Source organism: Rattus norvegicus, chromosome 1 (genome assembly GCF_021556685.1).
Source record: "Rattus norvegicus strain SHRSP/BbbUtx chromosome 1, alternate assembly SHRSP_T2T, whole genome shotgun sequence".
Lineage (NCBI taxonomy): Eukaryota > Metazoa > Chordata > Mammalia > Rodentia > Muridae > Rattus > Rattus norvegicus.
This window is the reverse complement of record NC_141534.1, coordinates 200,344,936-200,365,653: the sequence shown is the minus strand read 5'-3', so window position 1 is coordinate 200,365,653 and position 20,718 is coordinate 200,344,936. Positions and strand designations below refer to the sequence as shown.

The window sequence follows — 20,718 nt, the reverse complement described above, 5'->3', positions numbered from 1 at the left end:
CTCAAGTTCCAAGCCAGCCAGGGCTCCATAGATAAGACTATCTCAACAATGACAAAAACCCATGTCTACAATCCCAGCATGTAGGAGGCTGAGACAGGAGGATTGCCATGAGTTTCCAGGCTAGTTTCTGGGCTAGAATTAAGACTCCATCTCAAAAATAAAAACAGGGCTGGTCGACAAGCCCGGCCACCTGAGTTCAAGCCCTGGGGCCCACATGGTAGGAGGATGGAAAACTCCTTTAACACGTCTTCTGAATCACACACACACAGCACTGCACATGGGAACCCCACAAACTAAACAAATGTAACTTAAAAAATGAAAACAGAGATGCTCACCAAAAACAAACAACTACACTGACCGTCACCAGGCCCTGCTCTCAGACAACGTCCCTAAATACATTCCCACTGGGTCTCCAAGACACTGGGCTGTCTTGACCTCATGCATCCTGTAAGCTGTTCTTCCAATCAATGCAATCCAATGTTAAATGCATGTGCCTTAATAAAGAGCACACGTATGGTGAACGAGTGTGCTCTTCAGTATTTTCCTCACAGATATGGCCTCCTGTCAGACCCAGTCAGAGGTGTCATGTGACAGACCCAGTCATGCAAAACTGAAGCTTGAAGTCAACACCCACTGATGGCCGGTGAGTCCCAATCCCAGTGAGGACATAACACCTCATTTCACAGGTTATGAAACTGAGCCCCAGAAAGGCCCAAGGCCTTTTGTCCCTCCTCCTGAGGCAGATGGAAGTCCCCACCCCACCCCACCCCAGCTCCCACCCCAAGCTCTCACAAACCCCATGGCTAAATCTTATAAAAGATGTTGGGGATGTTTTTGTGCACTGTGTATTCAAATGCTGATTTCTGTACCCAGAGATCTGGCTGCAGACCAGACTTCCCTACTGTCACTGTTATGAAGCATCTCCTGACTCAGTACTTTGTAAAACACTGTTTTCCACCATCTTCTGATTGGTTAAAGAGCTGAAGAGCCTATAGCTGGTCAGGAGATGGAAAGGGCTCAGAAGGAGGGAGAGGGTCTCAGGTGGGGATGGGGGAGTAGCTATCGGGACATGGATGAAGAAGGTGGTTTCAGGGCAATTCTAAGATGGCAGGCAATTGGCCACGTGGCTGGAAAATAGGCCAGGCCAGCACCGTCAGGATAGAATAGCTCAGAATCTGCCTCGCTATATATACTGTCTAAAGCTTTTAATAATTATAAAGGTCTCCGTGTAATTATTCAGAACAAAAGTGAGCATAGACAGCCCATACATTCCCAAGAATACGCAGGTCCCGGAGAGTTCTATAGGCTAAGTGAGTGGAGGGAGAGTGGCCCTTGCAGTGTGGAGCCCCACCCTCGAAGGTAGTCAGGTCCACCTCCACTGGGAGATGAGTCTGGAGGATGAGCCTGGTGGTGGGCCATGGAGAAGTCAGGGATGATCCCAGCATCTGCCCACCATGGGACAGGGAGAGTAGGACCCTCTTTCTGCCATGTCTGAGATACTCACTCCACTCTGTCTCTATTATCACCTCCACGTCTCTAGGACATCAAGTATCTTCAGTCTTCCAACTTATGTTTATTGTCCTTCCCAACCCACATACTCTAGTAGCTCAGCAATGCAGTCTGCTGGATTCTGTACAGCGTCCCCATGCTGGGCACACAAGGAGTCCTTGGAAAACCTAAAACACTTCAACTGCCACTGCCCTTAGGCCATCTCTGATCCTCTGGGCCCCCTAGCTCGCCCAGAGGCAGGTGAGTTTCAGGGACCAGCCACCTCTGGGGCTAGCAGTGCCATTTATGAAGAACTCTAGATCTACAGCCTTCCGGCGCCACACAGATCACATCTTCCACAGCCTCAGTGACTCACCCCTTTCTTATTATTTGTCTTTCCTAATCAGAGGTTTATGAATGACCAATTACTCTCAGTGGTTAATTGCCCTTCATAAAGATGGCTTTTTTACTTTTAAATTGGGCAGTTAATATATTGTGACTAATAGCTTCACCTTGTGTATTATGGATGGGTCCTCATTGATTGGTGCCTGGAATGTGTGATTCACACCCAAGTTAATGGAGCACATGAGTGAAGAAGTGCAGGGGTCTCGGGGGACTAATTACCGCTAATGAATGGTGATGTGACCTTCTCAGAACAGTGAGCAATCGGTGTGACAGCAAGATGGCAGAGCCTCACATCTGTCACTCCAAACACAACTTCTGATGTGGGTGGGAGGGAGTAGTTCCTTGTCTCTTTTCGAGATACCGACATGAGTTTGTTGGAAACCAGTGCTTTCTGTGTGTGCTAGTTTATCTGTCTGGGGACAATGGGGTTGGAGCTATGTATGCAGAGCCCTCCCTCTGAGTCCTGTCCCTCTGTGCCACCAACACTGCCCCCCTTTCGACATGTCAGCACAGACCCTAGGACCACCAGGGGCCAACCCAGGTCTCTTTATTTAAAAATCACTGAAAATCATTACAGAAGTTGCTACTCTTTTTTTTTTTTTTCTTTTTCTTTTTTTCGGAGCTGGGGACCGAACCCAGGGCCTTGCATTTGCTAGGCAAGCGCTCTACCACTGAGCTAAATCCCCAACCCCTAGAAGCCGCTCCTCTTATTAAGATAGTAAAGTGTGGGCTTGAGAGGTGTCCCAGTGACTGAGAACACTCCCTGCAGTTACAGAGGACCCAGGTTTAGTTCCTAGCACCCATGTGGCAGCTCCCATCTGTATATAACGTCAGTTCCAGATCATCAGCCTTCCCAGGCCTCCGTGGGCACTGTACACACATGGTGCACAGACGCCCATACACATAAAATTAAAGATTAATTTTTAAAAACTTAAAGCGAATAAAGCCCCAATACAGGTTTTCACGGAGTCTCGGCTCTCGGGAAGTGCTGTCCTTGTGCTGAATATCCAAGGCCTGATCTTGTCTTCACACCCCAGAGCAGGTCTTCCTCGCCATTGACGAGCTAATTGAGTAAGCTTATTCCCCACTCAGGAGAAAGAAGGGAAGTCTTCTAAGAGAGAAATGACCCAGGTCATCTGGCCCGAGAGCACAAAGCTTTGGGGGCCCTCGGCTACATATGGAGTCGTGTGCAGGCACAGAGGGCAAAATGCCCAGGATCTTCCAATGTAACACTATGCCCCAGGCAGGGCCCAGCAGTCCAGACTCTCTGTTCTGGGGCCTCCTACTCTCGGGAGGGGTGAGATATGTGTGGGCCTGGGTTGAAACTGAGATGAGCAAGGTGCTTCACACCAGAGTGAGGCCTGGATGTCCTGAGCTGTGGACTGAACTGTGCCTCACCAAATTCCTACATTGAAACCCTAATGGCCGCCTCTCCTGTGTGTGCACTTGGAGACAAGGCCTATGAGCAGCAAATGGTGATTAAGTAGAGTCATAAAGCAGGGGTCCCCATATGATAGGCCTCATATCCTCAGAGACACCAAGGGCTGGGTGTGGTGACATATGCTTGTAACACCAACATTGAAGGCAGAAGCAGGAGGACAGCTGTGAGTTTGAGACCAGCCTGGTTCTCATGGCAAGTTTCAGGCCTACTAGAGATACATAAAGAGATGTTACCACCCCCCAAAAAAACTGAAAGACCCCTGAGAAGCCTAGTGAAGTTGTCCTCCCTCTCCCTTTGCTCCCCCATCTCTCTCAGTGCTCACAAAGCAAGGAGATCATGTGAATGCATGGTAAAATGGCTGTCACCTATCTGCCAAGGAGAAATGTCACCAGAAGCCAACCACGCAAGTACCCTGGTCATGGGCATCCAGTTCTTCCAACGTTGGGAGAAAAAAAACAGGCAGTGTAGACCACAGCTTGGTGATATCTGTTATAGTGACCCAGGCAGAGGGAGCCAAGAGACCACAGCTACAGCTCTCTGCGAGCGCCAGTGCCACATGCTACAGATCTGGCCTTGGGAGGCCTAGAACAGATTTCAGATGGTGAGGAAAGCCCCAAAGGGCACAGCTTACAGAGAGATACTGATGAAGGACAGTGGCTGCAGGTACACCCCAACACCCAAAAGCCTTGAAGGGGGATGCCCCTGGCCGGTCTGAAGGCCCTGCTAAGCTTGTGGCCAGAGTCTTAGCCACTGACTCACCCTTCAGAGAGTTCTACTTCCTGTGACCCAACTGGATCTTTGAACTGACCTTAACCTCAGCCAGCAGGCCAAGATGCTCCTCTGAGTGACAACATCGCTGTGTGCAATTACTGTGCATCAGATGAGCCGGTCCCTTACAAATCACCTCGGACTTTACACATCTGCTGGCTGTCGGGCATCTGCCAGAAGCGCTCACCCGAAAATAATGAAAACCCTCTCATTACTGTTCCACGGCAGGTAAAGTGTTAGGACAATTATTGGACATCCTGAGTGACCTTGGGACAGCTCAAAGCATGCCCTCTCCAGCTTGACAAGGGCTGAGAAGCTAAAGAGTCATGAGCTCCCCTCAGAGGGACCAGAAAAGGAGGCCAGGCAGGGCCAGGAGCTTGCCAGGGAAAGAACAGCTGGGGTCCCACCTCCTCTTCCGGAAGCCCTGGCGTTTGTTGCCTTTATCTGCCTGGCAGTCCTCTCATCATCACTGTCTTTAGCTTCATTGTCCCCTGGATCGGATTCCTGTCTTTCTTTAAGGCCAGGTCCACGTGCTCTTCCCTCCAAAAGCCCCATCTTACCCTATTCATACAGAAGCTATCCTCTACTAGTTATACCCTGCATGTCTCTAAGACCTCCTTCCTCCTGCTGCTCTGTCAGCTCTGGGCTCCAGGGAACCAGAGCTGTGACTTCAGCATGCCATGTCCTTTGCTTCAATGGGTCTCACATGAAGACAGGGCAGAGGAACCCTGGAGACAACTCCAAGGACTACATCTTTGGGCAGCTAGGTGGGACTATGGGAGGAGTCGGGATTCCCAAAACCCAAAGAAGTCACGGAGGTTAGACTCTAAGAAACCACTGAGCAGGATCATTGGGACCCTACAGGACAGGGCCATCAAAGGGTTTAAACCATGTGTTTATAGGCTAAATGTCCATGAAGTAATGTCAAACTTGGGAAATGGTAGTTCAAAGGCTCGCTGGGTCCACAAGAGACAGGGAGTGACCAGCACATTCTTGCAGAGAGGTTATTTGAAAGCTTTCTGGTTCCTGTCCAAAGTGAGTCTGCTGTGGTAACCCAAATCTAGTGCTGTCCTTCCTTTATTGGATTAACCTAAGACTCAAATCCCAAGGTGGATCCAAGGCCCACCTGGTACCAGAGAAGCTCATGTGGCAGAGCTCGGGAAGGCCTTTCCCTCAGTCTTGCGCTACTCTAATCACTAGTCCTACTCAGACCTCACACAGGGTGGGATGGAGGGTCTCACGTACTACTGGAATGGGAAGCAGGGCCGTGAGAGGTCATTTCCTAGAGAGACGTGTCAGTTAGTTACTTTTCTGTTGGTGTGGCAAAATACCCAGTAAAGCAGCTTGAGGGAGGACGGGTCTATTGTGGCTCCCAGTTCGAGGGGTGCATATTCCGTCAGGGTGGGAAAGGCACCGCAGCATATGAGGCAGCTGGTCTCAACTGCTTCACAGCTCTGAGAGGCACAGAGAGATGAATATTGGTGCTCAGCTAGCTTTCTGCTTCTTACTCAGCCTGGGACCCTGACCCACAGAATGATGTCATCCACACACAGGGCAGGTCTTCCCCCCATTAGCCACTTTAGAAAACCCCTCCCAGACATGCCCAGAGATCTGTCTCCACAGTAACTCTAGCTCCTGTCAGGTTAACATACTGTACGAACCATCACAAGGGAAGAAGATGTTTAGTACCTCTGGGGTTGTTTGAAGGATACAGACAGCTCCCCCGGGGTCCTCAGCTGCCAGAGGGTACCAGAATGGGTCTGGTTTTTGGTTTAGCTTTGTTTGGCTTAGTTTCTTGGGACAGAGTAGGCCAAGATGGCCTTAACTAAACAACAACAACAAAAACAACAACAACAACAACAAAGAAGCCAAAAAAACAAAAACAAAACCTCTTGCCTCAGCCTCCTGACTGCTGGACTCGAGCATGCACTACCGTGCCTGGCTCCTGAAATACTTTTCACTCTTGTTTCTTTCTTGTTTTGCAGAGAAGGTGCCAAGGAGTCCGGTGGGCTTCAAAGCCAAGTGTAACCTTGAACTCCCGATTCTCCAGTTTCCTCCTAGACTGGGATCATAAGCCGCCCCATTTCAGGGTGGTCACTTAGAGGGCTCTCGGGCTACATGCTGGAGACACTGTCAAGGCTGGCACAGAAGGGACACACCTCTGAGACCTCCGTGAACTCCTCACTGACATCGGCAGAAGACCCTCTGTGGTGGAAGGCACCAAACACAGCACATGTTTGACTGGACCCACTACACCTTCTCTGTCCAGCCTTCTCACTTGATAGATAGCTATCTGCTGGCCCACCCAGACCTCCTCAAACTCCAGTGGACACCGTTGAGCAGTAGCTAACACTATGTGGTCAGAGTCCAAACTCTGAGCAGAGAGCAGAACGGCAGTGCACAGCGGCCAGGCCTTAGCTCCTCTGGATTAAGGCCATTAGGTCAAGTGCTTTCAGGAAGGTCATGTGACTTAGGCAGGACCCCAGCCAGAGTCCTTACAAAACACATAGTGCGCCTTCCCTGTGCTGGTGCCCACATCACCTGCCCTCAGAACACCCAACCACTGTGTTCTCTATGACGTGCTAGAGCTCAGATCACAGGGGTACGCCAAGGCCAGAGCATCGATTTCATAGCGGTTGACAAACACATGAGTCAAGTGCATGAGACTTGGTAACCAGGGAGATCCTGGTGACCCTCCAACCTAAGCAGGTCACACAGAAGGGAGACTGAGGAATATGACACATGCTGGGGATAGCCATGGCAACAAATCTCACTGGCTAGCCCTGCAAACTCAGCTGGCAGGCAGTCATCCCCGAGCATCAGTGGCCTTGAACAGGCTAGATGGTTGAGTGCCGAGCAAGCCAAGGGCAAGGTGGAGCTGGGCTCAGAACGTAGACATGCCTCCCTACCTGCCCTGCAGCTTGTTGCCACCTCCTCTCAAACCCCAGGTTCCTCGTTTATGCAGCAAGGCATTCGCAGCAGATACCAGATAGGGTTGTTGATTCGATTTTTAAAAAGACACTTGGGAAGTACGCGGCAAATTGCAAATACTCAATAGTAAGTGTCAGTGATGACCATATGGTGACCTGTGCTGGTGTAGGGCATCTCAACTTTCCACACAGGTTCTGTCCAATAGGAAGCCAGGGTTTCCGTGAAGCAAGACCAAGGGAGTGGAGCCCAGGGTGAGGGAGTTCTACTCAGGTATAAGGTATCCTGGAGGAACCGTGAGAGGGAGGAGTCAACCCTCCCCCATCTCATAACAGCAAGCAATGATTGAGTACTGCTTTGCCAATCAGCTTCTCCGTCTGTCCTGGGGGCTCTGCATCGTAAGTGAGCTTCATGGGTTTCCCGTGCCACACTGAAGGTAAATCCATACCTCTGATCCAGAGCACACATTGGCTGCTCTCACTTCCAGGGGGGAACCTACCTATCATGCCTGAGATCACATCCCAGACAGCAAATTTTACTGCTACGGCTACAGCCTTACACCCTCACCTAAGGCGCTCAGCCTCCTTCCAGCAAGTTCAAGTTCACAGATCAATTATGACACCAGCCCAGATAGATGGGGGTGTTGTATATTAGTCTGGCACAGTGGTGAACACCTGGAACCCCAACCTCCAGGGCAACAGTTCTCAACCTACAGGTCATAACCCCTTTGGGGGGTTGTATATCAGACATTTACATTATAATTCATAACCAGCAAACACAGTTATGAAGTAACAACAGAACACTTTTATGGTTGGGGGTCACCACAACATGAGGAACTGCTGAGGGGAGTTCCTCCTATGAGGGTCGCAGTATTAGGAAGGTCAGGAACCACTGCTCTAGGGAGACAGGAGCAGAGTAATACTCTTCTTGAACTCAGCTGTCCAGGTCTCCCTATGTTCTGGGCAACAAAGTGAAATCTTCATCTCAAAAGTAACAAGTAAGGTGAGGTGACTCAGCCATTAAAGAAGCCTGCTGCCAAGACTGGTCACCAGAAGACGATCCTGAAGACCCACGTGGTGGAAAGAGAGAACTGACTCCTGCAAGTTACCATCTAAGTTCTACATGTGTGCCGTAGCACAAGTATACACACACACACACACACACACACACACACACACAGACACACACACAGTGTTATGGAATATAATGTGGCAAGGGGGTACATTTGGTGGGGCTGAGTCAAAGTGCACCCCTGAGAAATTATGACCTATAACAGACCTGGGATAAAGGGGTTTATTGGTGGGGGGGTGGAGTGAGGACCTGAGGAAGGGGTAGAGGTGGAGGAGTACATATGTTAACAGGCAGACATATGGGAGCAGAGCCGTGAGGGCAGAGAAAAAGGGTGGTGGGGTAGGGGTTGAGAGGGACACCCACAGAGAACAGATAGAGGAGATGGTGAGAACAAAGAGCTGGAGTGACTGACTGGTCCACGTCCAGCACATACCTGTCGCACCTGGCAGCTTGAAGGGGTAGGGCATGCGCACACACACACACACACACACACACACACACACACACACACACACACACCTATAGCTTTCTTACTTATATACAGTCCAGGTCAAATACAAACTAATTAAAAGAACTAATACTTTCTCCTTCCCAGCTACACAGAGTCTGCAATCTGGATACGGTGTCATCCAGAGATTCTGCAGTCTGGACAAAGCACTGTTCAGACTGTTCAGCCGTTCTGTCTCCTGACACACCTGGGTCGTCGCTGGTGTGCAAATCAGATGTGTGCAGCTGACACCCCAGCCTCGCCACCATCACTCCTCACAACACCCTCAGGATTTCACCAACTGATCTCACAGCAAACATTCTTCTGATTTCCTTTTTAATTTGGGTTTTCTTTCCTCAAAGGAAATGTAGAAGAACAAACCCTCTGTGAGGCTGCAGCCTGGTGAGCCGGCTCAGCAGGTAAAGGCTCCAGATGATTTGAGTTCAAGCCCTGAGAACGGTAGGGTGGACAGAACCAACCCCTTTAAACTGTTCTCTGACACACGTGTGTGTGTGTGTGTGTGTGTGTGTGTGTGTGTTCATGTGTTCAAGCTGTGTGTGTGTGTGTGTATGTTCAATCCCTGAGAACTGCAGGGTGGACAGAACCAAGTCCTTTAAACTGTTCTCTGACCTGTGTGTGTGCGTGTGTGTGTGTGTGTTCATGTGTTCAAGCTGTGTGTGTGTGTGTATGTTCAATCCCTGAGAACTGCAGGGTGGACAGAACCAAGTCCTTTAAACTGTTCTCTGACCTGTGTGTGTGTGCGTGTGTGTGTGTGTGTGTGTGTGTGTGTGTGTGTGTGCGCGCGCGCGCGCTAATGCCCGCACGCCCAAGGACAAATAACTAAATACAGTTTTTAAAATTTGCTCTGAGGGTAATACAGAGTTAAGACCTTACTCCGGCTGAACAGAGTTGGGGAGGAGAGGAGACAGGGCAAGGGCAGTGACTGTGTGACAGGCAGCTGCCTTGGGGACTTCAAAGATGGGTTTGGGGTGGGGGCTGTGTCACAAATGCTTGGTGCTTTAGGGGAACATAAAAGAAAGGTGGTGGAAGACCCACAGGATCAGTCTGAGGCAGGTACCACAGCAGGGTGATGGCAAAGGCCTTGAACTTTTCTCTGAACCAAGTGCTGGCAGGGACATTTACTGAAGGAAGTTACCTGTTATGAAATTTCAAGTGTTGACATTACAAAACAGAAAACCCAGAACCCAGGATAGAGTATGCTGCTCTGGTCCGTGCCCTCCCCCATCATGGCTCACCTGTGGACAGGGAAAAGGGCAATATATAAGACCACTTAATCTCACCATCAGAGCCACCAGAGCTCCTGGTAGGGAGGGTAAGAAAACTCAAGCAAGTGTTTCCCCAGCTGACTTCCTGGCTAGCCTGGCCCACAGGTGGGACTGAGAGGAAGCAGCTTGGCCAGTTTGCTCTCATTGTTATGGCTATTCCTGGGGACTTTGTCCTCATGACCAGATGCTGTCCTGACAGCTGAGCACTGAGGTCCTAGAGTTGGGGACTAGCCAGATTTCAAAGCTGCCCTGACCCTGATCACTTGCTGCTGCACCCAGACTTTCTGTATAGCATGTGGGTTTCCATAGGGTCCCTAAGACTTCTATTCACCCTGAGGATGGAGAGGAGCCACCTGGAAGGCTGGGCTGTGGGTCTGGCTCACCATTCTGGGTGGGAATTGCTTTATGAGATTGCCCTGGGCTGAGGCCAAGCCCGGTTCCTTCCGCTGGCCCCCAAAAGGCCAGTCTGGCCTAGGCTGGTCCAGATGTGCTTTAGTGGCCTTCGACAGGATGCAGTAAATGCCCGTCTCTTTTCACATGCAGATGCCTCGGGGCCATCACCAGGGCCTGCCCAGCCGCCGGGGCCTTTGTGCTGCAGCCCCTGCTGTGCCCAGCCTGCCTCTGAATGGCTTCCCTCGGGGAGCCCAATCTGCCCACAAATGGGCTCCAATAAAGGCCTGTTGAGGGGTGGAGGAAGACCCAGGCGGGTTACAGATGTCCACACCTGCCCACAGGTCCTACAACAGTCAATCAGCCCCACCCAGCAGCTTCCAGGACTAAGTGTCTGTATGGGTGGGGGATGGGAGGGGGTAAGAACGACTCCACACGGGAAGAACGAAGCTGCCCTTCTTCCATCTAGGATGCTCTTAGGTTCACCTCTCTGGATATCAACTCGATGCTCAGCGAACTCTGAGGCCTGTGAGCACCTGCAGCCTTGACTGCCACCCACACAGTCCAGGCCCTGTCTACCTGACCCACTAGGCTACCCAGCACAAGTTGTTCACTAGGCTCCATCAGTCTCCAGGCACTGGCCGCACTGACTCCACCAGGGTGTTGGTATCTAGCTACCTGGCTCACTACCAAACTCTCGGGGCTTAGAGCAGGGTTCCCGGTACTGCAGGTGTCCAACTAATGTGTGCTGGGTGTGTGGGCGGATGCAAGCATTCATTTGCCTTTAGTGCGAACTCAGCCTCTTTTCTGCTTTTCTAGACCTCCACCCTCATCTTGGAAAGGACTCACTGGGAAGGTGTGGAAGTGAGGTAGGGAGTGAGCGCCTGGCTGGCTGGCGAGCCTCCTTCAGGCGATCTTCATCTCATTCTCAAAGGCTAAGATTATCCTCTTCCTGTGTGTTGTCCCCCAGTAAGTGGGAACTAATGTCAAAAAAAAATCGGTCACCCCAGGAAATCCATAGAGAATAATGGAAGACAGTGAGCCATCCCCTCCTAGACTTCAAAAATCAAGATGCCTCCTGGGGGCCTGAGGTGCGGTGCCTGGGAACTGCCAGGGAAGTGCCTGTTCCCCCTGGGTCCCATCCCACCCCCATCTCAGTGTCCCTTTGTGGCTGAGGGCCTTACCCTAGGAACTTCCTTTGCACTCAGGCAGAACTTCAAAGGGAGCCCTGCACTTCAAGGGGTCACAGAGGGAAAGGTGGAGAGATCCGACAAGGCCACACGAGCCAGCTGGACGGCCAGCTGTGTATCCTGGCAAGCTGGACCCATTGGTGAAGGATTCTGGGAGGGTCACTGTTGGCTCAGCCACCCAGAGAGGAACCCCCCCCCAAACTTCAAAAGCAGGTGTGTTTTAACAGAGGGCAAGCCTCTTACCCAAGCCTCTGGCACCTGTGACAGGGGAACGGTGGCCTGTGGGGCTGCCCTATGTCTGAGCAGGGAGGGTTGGCCTTATGGAGAGGCCACTTGGACGCATTCTCAGCAAAAGCCACAGAAGAAATGAGGCAAGAAAAGGACTGTCAGTCAACAGAGTCAAAGGTCACCTGAGATGCTCCAATAGACTGGGCACAGATTTAGGGACTTGATGCAGTAGCAAAGGAGACAGGCAGTTCAGAGAGAGCATGTCAGTCCTCTGGGTTCCTTGTCCCCTCAACAGGAATAACCTCACAGGCTTCAGAAAAGGGGCTCCCCCTGCCTGTGCCACAGCTGCCTTCAGTGTGTTTTAGGCTTGTCACAGGCAGCCTTGTTCACAGCATCACCACACCAGAGACACCCCTGCTATGCAAGACGACTGTAGGGGTCAAAACAGGTCTTTTTAATTTCTTTTTTAAGATTTTTTTTTTATTTTATCTTACGTGTATGGGTGTTTTGGCTGGCACGTATGTCTGTGCACCACATGTGTGCCTGGTGCCTGCAGAGGTCAGAAGAGGCCATCAGACCCCCTGGAACTAGTGTTATGTTTGGTTGTAAGCCTCCAGGTGGGTGTTTGGGAACTGAGCCATGATGTAGTTGCTAGAACCTGAGCCTGGGTCCTCTACAAGAACAGCAAATGCCATCTCTATTGTGCTCAAAGCATATCTTAGAAAAGTTTTCCTAGGACCAGTCAGGAGACACAAGCCACGGGGTCTAAAATCGTCTTTTCTAACACCACAACTCTTTGCCTTCTTTTCTTGGATAGCAGCGTGACAGGCTAGGAGTGTCAGTCAGTTCTGGGGCAAACATTTAGGACAGCAGTTCTCACCTTTGGGTCAGAGACCCTTTGGCCAACCTCTATCTCCAAAATCATTTACATTATTGTTCTTAGCAGTGGCAAAATTAAGTTGTGAAGTAGCAATGGAGTAATTTTATGGTTGGGGATCACCACAGCATGAGGAACTACATTAAGGGGTTTCAGCATTTGGAAGGCTGAGAATCACTGATTTAGAAGGAAGCCTCGCCAGCCCCTTCCTCCTCAAAAGTCCAGGTCTAAGACGGCGGTTAAGGGCTTGCTCTGGTCTGGCAGAGAGGTTCAGAGGTCTGCTTTGCTATCCTAGCTCAGGTACAGATTGAGCTTTCCTCACTCTGAGTCTCCAGTAGGCCTGCTAGTTAAGAAAGGTAACGGCAGGCCTGGCAGTGGTGGTGCCTGCCTGTAATCCCAGTGCTCAGGAGGAAGAGGCAGGCAGATCTCGAGTTCAAGGCCAGCCTGGTCTACAGAGCTTGTTCCAAGACAGCCAGGGCCACGCAGAGAAACCCTGTCTCAAAATTCAGAACAATCAAACAAACAAAAAAGGTAATAGCACCCACCTTGGATGTCAGAGAGCTCAAGAAGAAATCTCTGATGAAATTCCTATGGGTAGAACACTCACCCCCAAAGGCCAGCTACCTTGGTGTCCCTGGGAAATACCTGGACATCACCTGCCTTGGAGGTATACTATCCAGAACTACACTACTGTCTAGAAATGAAAGGCTCAGACGAGGGGTCCTCCTCCTGCCAGTTCCTGACAACAACTCTGTGCTCCTGACAGGAGGAAAAAAAACAAAAGATGGAGACAGAGAGACTGAGGCTCCGTACCGTCACACTATTCTTCACAGGGCTGGGAAGTAAAAATAACCCTGCTACTGTCAGTGATGGAGGGGATGAGGACATAGTTCCAAGAAGCCACCCTCAGCGGCCAGAGGAACTCCACTAGACTTTCAGAGACCTCGATTCAGGTTAAAACAGGAGCCATGGCTTCAATTCTCATCAGATTTTCAGGACTGGTCAGTTAAGGAAACAGAATTGGAAGTTTTATTGAAGATATTTTAATTTAGGCTTAAGCACAAGGCTGAAGAGAGAAAGAGAGGTGCTCAGACAGAAGACACACTTGGATGCATAGGTACACTGAAGAGCCACAAGCAGTAAGACATGCCCAAGTGTAAGGATGGGCTTTTCACTAGGCACAACTATCTTAGCATTAACTGTAACCATCCAGGTGGCTCTCAGGCTACCTCTTAGATGGTTGTTAAATTTTATTTTATTTTTAATTCTCCATCTTCTCTCCCTTTTAATAAGAGAGACGACAGGCTTTTGAAGTGCCATGGATGGGTTTATAATCTGATAAGAGTAAAATCAGGGGGCTGGGGATTTAGCTCAGTGGTAGAGCGCTTACCTAGGAAGCGCAAGGCCCTGGGTTCGGTCCCCAGCTCCGAAAAAAAAGAACCAAAAAAAAAAAAAAAAAAAAGAGTAAAATCAGGAGCCACTAAGGTTACATTGCAAGGGGCATGGTATCTATCTCTCTGGTAGATACCTGTCTCTGGTAAAGGGGCTTTCTGGTGAGAGCCCTAGGAAACTGCAGGCTTACAGCTCGGAAGGGATGAAGGCCTTAAACGGTTAACTTTGCTGGAACCGTTCTGTGAGTAAGAGGCTTCAGCCAGACTCAAGGCTGAAGGGCTCCTCTCAGTTCTCATGTTCCCTGGATTTTCCCTGTCTCCAATTCTGCCTTGCTTCGAGGAAAGGACTGATGAGCTGAGTGTCGGGGAGGACAAAGAACAGCCGTGACTCTTACACACTGATGGCTTGAGATCCAACCACTTTGGCGAACTCCCAGGCAGCACTTATCACTTACTCCTGCCTTGTAGTTTAGCCACTCTACTCTGACATGCCCATCCTCCTATAGAAACACACTCACATGCTCACCAAAACGCACGTTCTAGAATAGTCACAGCAGCTCTAGTGGCGATAATACAGATAGAAAAAATTATGTCATCATTTGTGGTGGTTTGAACAGGAACGGCCCCCACAAGCTCATAGATTTGAATGTTTGACTCCCAGTTGGCGGAGCTGTTTAAGAAGGATTAGGAGGTGTGGCTTTGTTGAGGAGGTGTACCACTGGGGGAAGGCCTTGAAGTTTCAAGAGCCCAGGAAACTCTCTCTGCTTTGTGCTTGTGGATTGGATATGAGCTCTCAGCTACTGCTCTAGTGCCTGCCTGACTGCCTGCCGCCATATTCCCCATGACGATGGTCATGGACTCACCCGCAGAAATAATAAATAACCTCCCAACTAAATGCCTTTTTATTAAATTGTCTTGGTTATGGTGTCTCTTCATGGCAGCAGAACCATGACTAAGACATTCCTACATGGAAATATGCTTAGTGACACCATCAAGCCATCTACGAACCACATGCCACAGACACAACGGAGCTCTGTGAACAGCAGGTGAGAGGGACAACTTGAAGGGGACCCTTAAAAACTCTGTGATTTCTTGACTGCAGAAGCCACGTGATCAGCTGCCTCCTCAAGGTCCCGCTATCCTGACTTCTCTTCACTCTATGTTCTTTCCAGCCTACAATATCAAGAGTCACAAGCAAAACTAATCTATGGGTGTAGAGGGCAAAGCTCTGGGCAGGGGAGTATGGTGGGGGCTTTCTGAGAGTGAAATGAACTGAGTGTCACATGTGCAGTAAGAATGTCTTCTAGAAGCGCTTGCCTAGGAAGTGCAAGGCCCTGGGTTCGGTCCCCAGCTCCGAAAAAAAGAACCAAAAAAAAAAAAAAAAAAAAAAAAAAAAGAATGTAGATGTAGATGTAGATTCTAGATGTAGAATTTTCAGCTTAATGGGACCACATAGGAGACAAGCCTCTGATCATGCCTGTAAGGGGTTCTCTTCATTAGGTTAACAGAATTGGGAAGATCCACCCTAAGCGGGCAGCACGATCCCCTAGGCTTGGGTCTCCCTACTTTATAAAAAGCAGGAAGCTAGCCAAGCACAAGCATTTGTCACTCTGTTTCTTGACTGAAAAAGCCACATGATCCTTTCATTCGATGTTCTCTCCAGCCCCACAATATCCACACGAGGACAAGTCTCTTTAATTCTCTTTTCCCAACTCAACTGCCTCCTCCTTTAGCCACTGTAAGTGTCCATACCATACCACCATGGCTCCTGCCACCACCACCACCACCACCACCCCGCCCTCCTGGCTTCATGCCCCTTGTAACACCATTCTTCCCGTGCTGCTGAAGAAAGCCACATATTATAACTTTGATTTGGAATGGTTCAAAAGCTTTAAAAATGTTGATATATAAAGTTGAACAATGAAGGGGCTTTCTTCCACTCTTCCCCAACCCACTTCTCTCTGCTTCAACCCCATCTCTTCAGTAAGACTCCAAAATACCAGCAGGGTTAGTATTGCCTTTCCAGGGTTTATGCAAATATAGCATCAGGAACACGTGCATTTCTATCTTTTCTACCCCAAAGAGGACACAATGATTGCTGTCCTCATACTGTACGGTGTCCACAGCGGACACTGGGACAGTTACTCTTCCCTGATTATGGAGAGTGGTTGTTCTTGGTCTTTTATGACTTCATAAGACACAGCCACCTTTTATTTCAATTCCTTCTTTCTCTTCTTTCTTTTATTGCTTTTGTTTTTGTTGTTGCTTTTTTTATTTTTAAAGAGAGGGTTTCTCTATGTAGCTTTGGCTGTCCTGGAACTTATTCTGTAGACCAGGCTGGACTTGAATTCACAGAAATCCTCCTGCTTCTGCCTCCTGTATGCTAAGATTAAAGGCATCTGCCACCACTGCCCACTGCTTAGTTATTTCTAGTAAACAAGTCAGGACAAATACCCAGAACTGTACCCACTACTGCCAGGCACTGCCAATTGTCTCTTCTTACCTAAGGTGGCAGTGTTTGTTTCTACAAAGTCTCAAAAAAAAAAAAAAAAAAAAAGCAAACTTGTTCCCAACCTTTGGATTCTTGCCAGTTTTATTAAAAACTATTGGTATAGTTTTAATTTTAATTTTTAATACTGGATGGGCATCACTGGTGTCTCCTGGTGAATGATTATGTCATTTGTCCATATTCTCACTCAGTTGCTGACTTTTTTGATTTATATATTCTAAGGCATAGATGCGAAGGCTCTGTTGCCAAGATGTCAAAAGAAACCTCATTTTCATTACACTTATTTATGTTATACATGTATACATTATACATGTTCGTGTGTGTGTGTGTGTGTGTGTGTGTGTGTGTGTGTGTGGATATGAATACATGACCACGGAATCTCAATTGTCAACTTGATGAGATCTAGAATCACCAGGAGACATGCATTTGGGCGTATCTATGTGTGGATTCTCTTCAGTTGTTAATTAGAGTGGAAAGAGTCACTACCTATGAGTGAAGAGTCACCTCCTATGAGTGGCACCATCCCCGGGCTTGTGTGCCTTGGAATTGTCTTCACATATACTGATCTATGGTGACTCAGCTTCTTCATTTGAGCACAAAATATGGCCTAAATTCCCTTCAATGAGATCCTTATGCCTTGCCTGCTTACATGAGGCAACTTCACTTCAAAACATCATCCAGTGTCCAGCTACACTCTAAGAGGAACCTCCATCCACATAATTAATTGCCCAACATTCAAGGCTCATTGAAACAAAGCCAGCCCTAAATTCTAGACTTAGTAGAGAATAGAGGCCAGAGAGACATGTAAACTGGACATCTACCCACCCAGAGGGTCTAGGCGCTTCCTAGTTCTCACTGTCCCTCACCAGGCCCTTTCACTTTGATACAAAACCGTGTTTGTGTCCTTGTTATGTCATCAGTGCCATCTCTCTTGCTCAAGTGTTCTCTCTCTCTCTCTCTCTCTCTCTCTCTCTCTCTACACACACACACACACACACACACACACACACACACACACACAGACAGGGGGTGGGGAGAGGCCTCTCAGATCAAGGGACTTATTTAACTGCATATAAGTAAACAGTCCTAGTTAGGTCAGGGTACCCCAGCTGGTGATTCTGAGAGGCTCAATGCTAAACAAAGAGCCTCTTCCAACTGCTCATCAACATTACACAGTGCTATCTGGGGACAAAGGGCAAATAGCCCAGGTTTAACGCCACACGCTGCATGGGCAAGGCTTGAAGAACCAGACCCCTTGTCCTCAAATCAAAATGAGAATCAGGGGGCTGGGGATTTAGCTCAGTGGTAGAGCGCTTACCTAGGAAGCGCAAGGCCCTGGGTTCGGTCCCCAGCTCCGAAAAAAAGAACCAAAAAAAAAAAAAAAAAAAAAAAGAGAGAGAGAATTAGATGGCTAGCCATTGTATGTGGTTTAAAGTTTTCTAAGAGAAGCAGGCGGGTCGTTTAAATAGTTTACTTAGCCTAGTATATTAAAAATGGTCATTTAAACATGTAAGCAACATACTGAAATATTTTAAAGGAACTTTTCCATTTATTTACTTTTAGGATGGCGCACGTACAAGGAAGGCAGATAGCGGCAATTTGCTGTAGCCACTGTTCTACCATATAGGTCCCAAGGATTGAACTCAGGTTGTCACAGTTGGCAGTGAGTGCCTTTTACCCATGGAGCCATCTCACCCGCCTAACATATTACAATATTAATGAGACAGTCTACACTTTCTGAATCTGTATTATATCTGAAAGTTAACCAACTACTTCCAAAGCACAGCTCCAACTCATAAAGGTCTAGAACCAATCCAACCTTCCCTACCCGGTTCCTAGCCAGCCTGAGGGGTGGGGCTAGAGCGCGAGAAGGAGGAGCTAGCGGGAACGCCCCGCCTCCGGTAGCAACAGCCCGACACCCCCTACGTTGATCTCACTAACCTCGCCACCGCCTCCACAGAGCCTGCAATAGCAGCTCCGCCGCCTGTGCCGCTGTCATACAGCACGCCGGAGATATCAAGCAGCACCCCCCGTACGCCCGACAGCCGCTCAGCCCACGCGGCCATCGCGTCCAGCTGTACACCCGAACCCAGCGTTGCTGCCGCTCGTAACCCTCAGCGTCTCCCGCGCAGAGATGCTTGGGAAATGTAGTCCTCAGCTGGCGGGCCGGCGCAAACTAGGAACCACGTGGGCCAGCCTGGCGCTTGGCTGCCAGGAAAAGCAGTGAACACATGCCTCGGAAGGACTTCAACCCCCTAAGAGTCAGGACAATGCAAATTGAAATCAAAAGTAAAACAGTCCAGGAGGGATGGCTCTCACCTGTAAATCCCCAGCAGGACTGAGAGTGTGAGGCCAGCGTCAGCAAGATGCCACAAGGGGATCAAGCAAGGTGTTTGTCTCAAAACCTAACAACTTGAATTCAATGCCCAGGACCTATACCATAGCAGAAAGAAACCTATTCCTGCACATTGTCCCCAGAGCTCCCCATGAGTACACACACACACACACACACACACACACACACACACACACAGAGTAAGTAAATGAACAGCCTGGCCTCAGTAGTGACGTTCTGTCCCAAAAGTGGAAGAGAGGGAGAGATCTTGCAGGCAGTTAAATAGTCGGCCCAATCCCATTCCTTGGAAACATACTAGAGAAACAAGTGTAAACAGAATGACTGTGGTGTAAATAAATGATAATGCCAAGACAAGCTGAAGAAAATTAAGATAGAGAATACAGATCGCATATCAGAGATGCTGAAAGAAATGTGCTGAAAGAAAAACCAGCCAAAGGGTGGTGGCAGAAGCAGGTGGAGTTCTCTTGAGTTTGAGGCCTGGTACAACAAGTTCCAGGACAGCCTGGCCTACACAGAGAAATCATGTCTCAAAAAAACAGAGGAGGAGAAGGGGGTTGGAGAGAGACGGGGACAGAGAGGGAGGGAGAGGGAGAGAGGGAGAGAGAGAGAGGGAAGGAGGAAGGAAGAGAGAAAGAGAGCCAGGTAACAACCTTGGAAAACTCTTCTGTTCTAATATTATATGAAAAACATAAGTTCAAAAGTTGTATGCGGGCTGGAGAGATGGATCAATAGTTAAGAGCACTGACTGCTCTTCCAGAGGTTCTGAGTTCAAATCCCAGCAACCACCTGGTGACTTACAACCATCTATAATGGGATCTGATGCCCTTTTCTGGTGTGTCTGAAGACAGCTACAGTGTACTTACATATAATAAATAAATCTTTAAAAAACAAGTTGTATGCAAACAATAGCCTTGCAAAAATAAAAAATAAAGTAATATGGGAGGAAAGAAAACAAATTTTATGAGTCTCAGGAGTCCAGAAGAGGGTTTTGACCCCTGGCCCAAGAGTTATACACTATAGTGAATGGTAATATGGTGCTGGGACTAAACCCTGGCCCATCTGAAAGATCATCCAGTGCTCTTAACCACCGAACCACCTCTCCAGCATCCAGAATGTTAGGACTTTAATCCATTTCAACAAAGTGTGTATTATTCTTTTGATGATCTTACTGGAGAATCAGTTTGCAAGAGAAATAAAAGGTGTAACATCTACCCTGAGTGGGTTAACTGTGCTAGAGGTCAGTATTATACTATACAGAGAGACCAGAGAAGCTGCTCCCACTAGAGAAAGTTTGTTTGCACCAGGCAAGAAAAAGCTTACAGATTTGGGGTTTAGGGAATGGAGGCTGAAGAATCAGGCTGGAGTCCTGTATAATCAGGAGTTATATGTCTATGAGTGAGTGTTAGGGTCCAAGAATCACTGAAAGAAGATCCCAGACTCAAATAGCATGCGAAGGCAAAGAGCATTTATTCTGCAGAAATCACCAGCATGCAGGGGTCAATCATTCATCAGAATGGTTTGCAGACCCCTTTTGTTCAGGTCTAGGGGAGTTTTCCAGAGAGATTAGGTAGTCTTTAATATGATTGATGGGGCAAAGCAGTGACATCAGTACAATTTTGATTGGTTGCCAAGTTAGTTTCATTATAATTGCTGAGGCCTTGAAGAAGTTTGTAGACCAGCTCAGTTCTGGCCTCGTCAACTCCTCCAACTAGGTGTCCAAGGAGCTGACTCAGCTCCCAATTATCCTCCCTAAGTCAGGGCCATCACTGACTAAAGGCCCTGTGGCTCCTTCTAGGAAGCCCAGCATGCTTCCCGGGGAAGTAAAAAAATTTATTCCCAAGGTTTCTGAACCTCTCATTAGGAATGCTCTGCTCCTTTGGCAGTCTGTCTCCACTGCCTGTTG

At 48.7% G+C, this 20,718-nt stretch overlaps 1 protein-coding gene across 2 annotated transcripts in view; it reads right to left on the bottom strand.

Annotated features, from left to right (window-relative positions):
• Lhpp (phospholysine phosphohistidine inorganic pyrophosphate phosphatase) overlaps positions 1-18,566 on the bottom strand; it is a 91,161-nt gene extending 72,595 nt beyond the window's left edge. Inside the window, exon 1 of one of the 2 annotated variants that reach the window (XM_087572846.1) lies at positions 18,401-18,566. In XM_087572846.1, coding sequence (XP_087428972.1) covers positions 18,401-18,525 — 125 coding nt within the window. In that variant the 5' untranslated portion in view covers positions 18,526-18,566. The remainder of the gene's footprint in view (positions 1-18,400) is intronic. The other variant, NM_001009706.1, reaches the window with a different exon arrangement.
• Between the last annotated feature and the right edge of the window lie 2,152 nt (positions 18,567-20,718).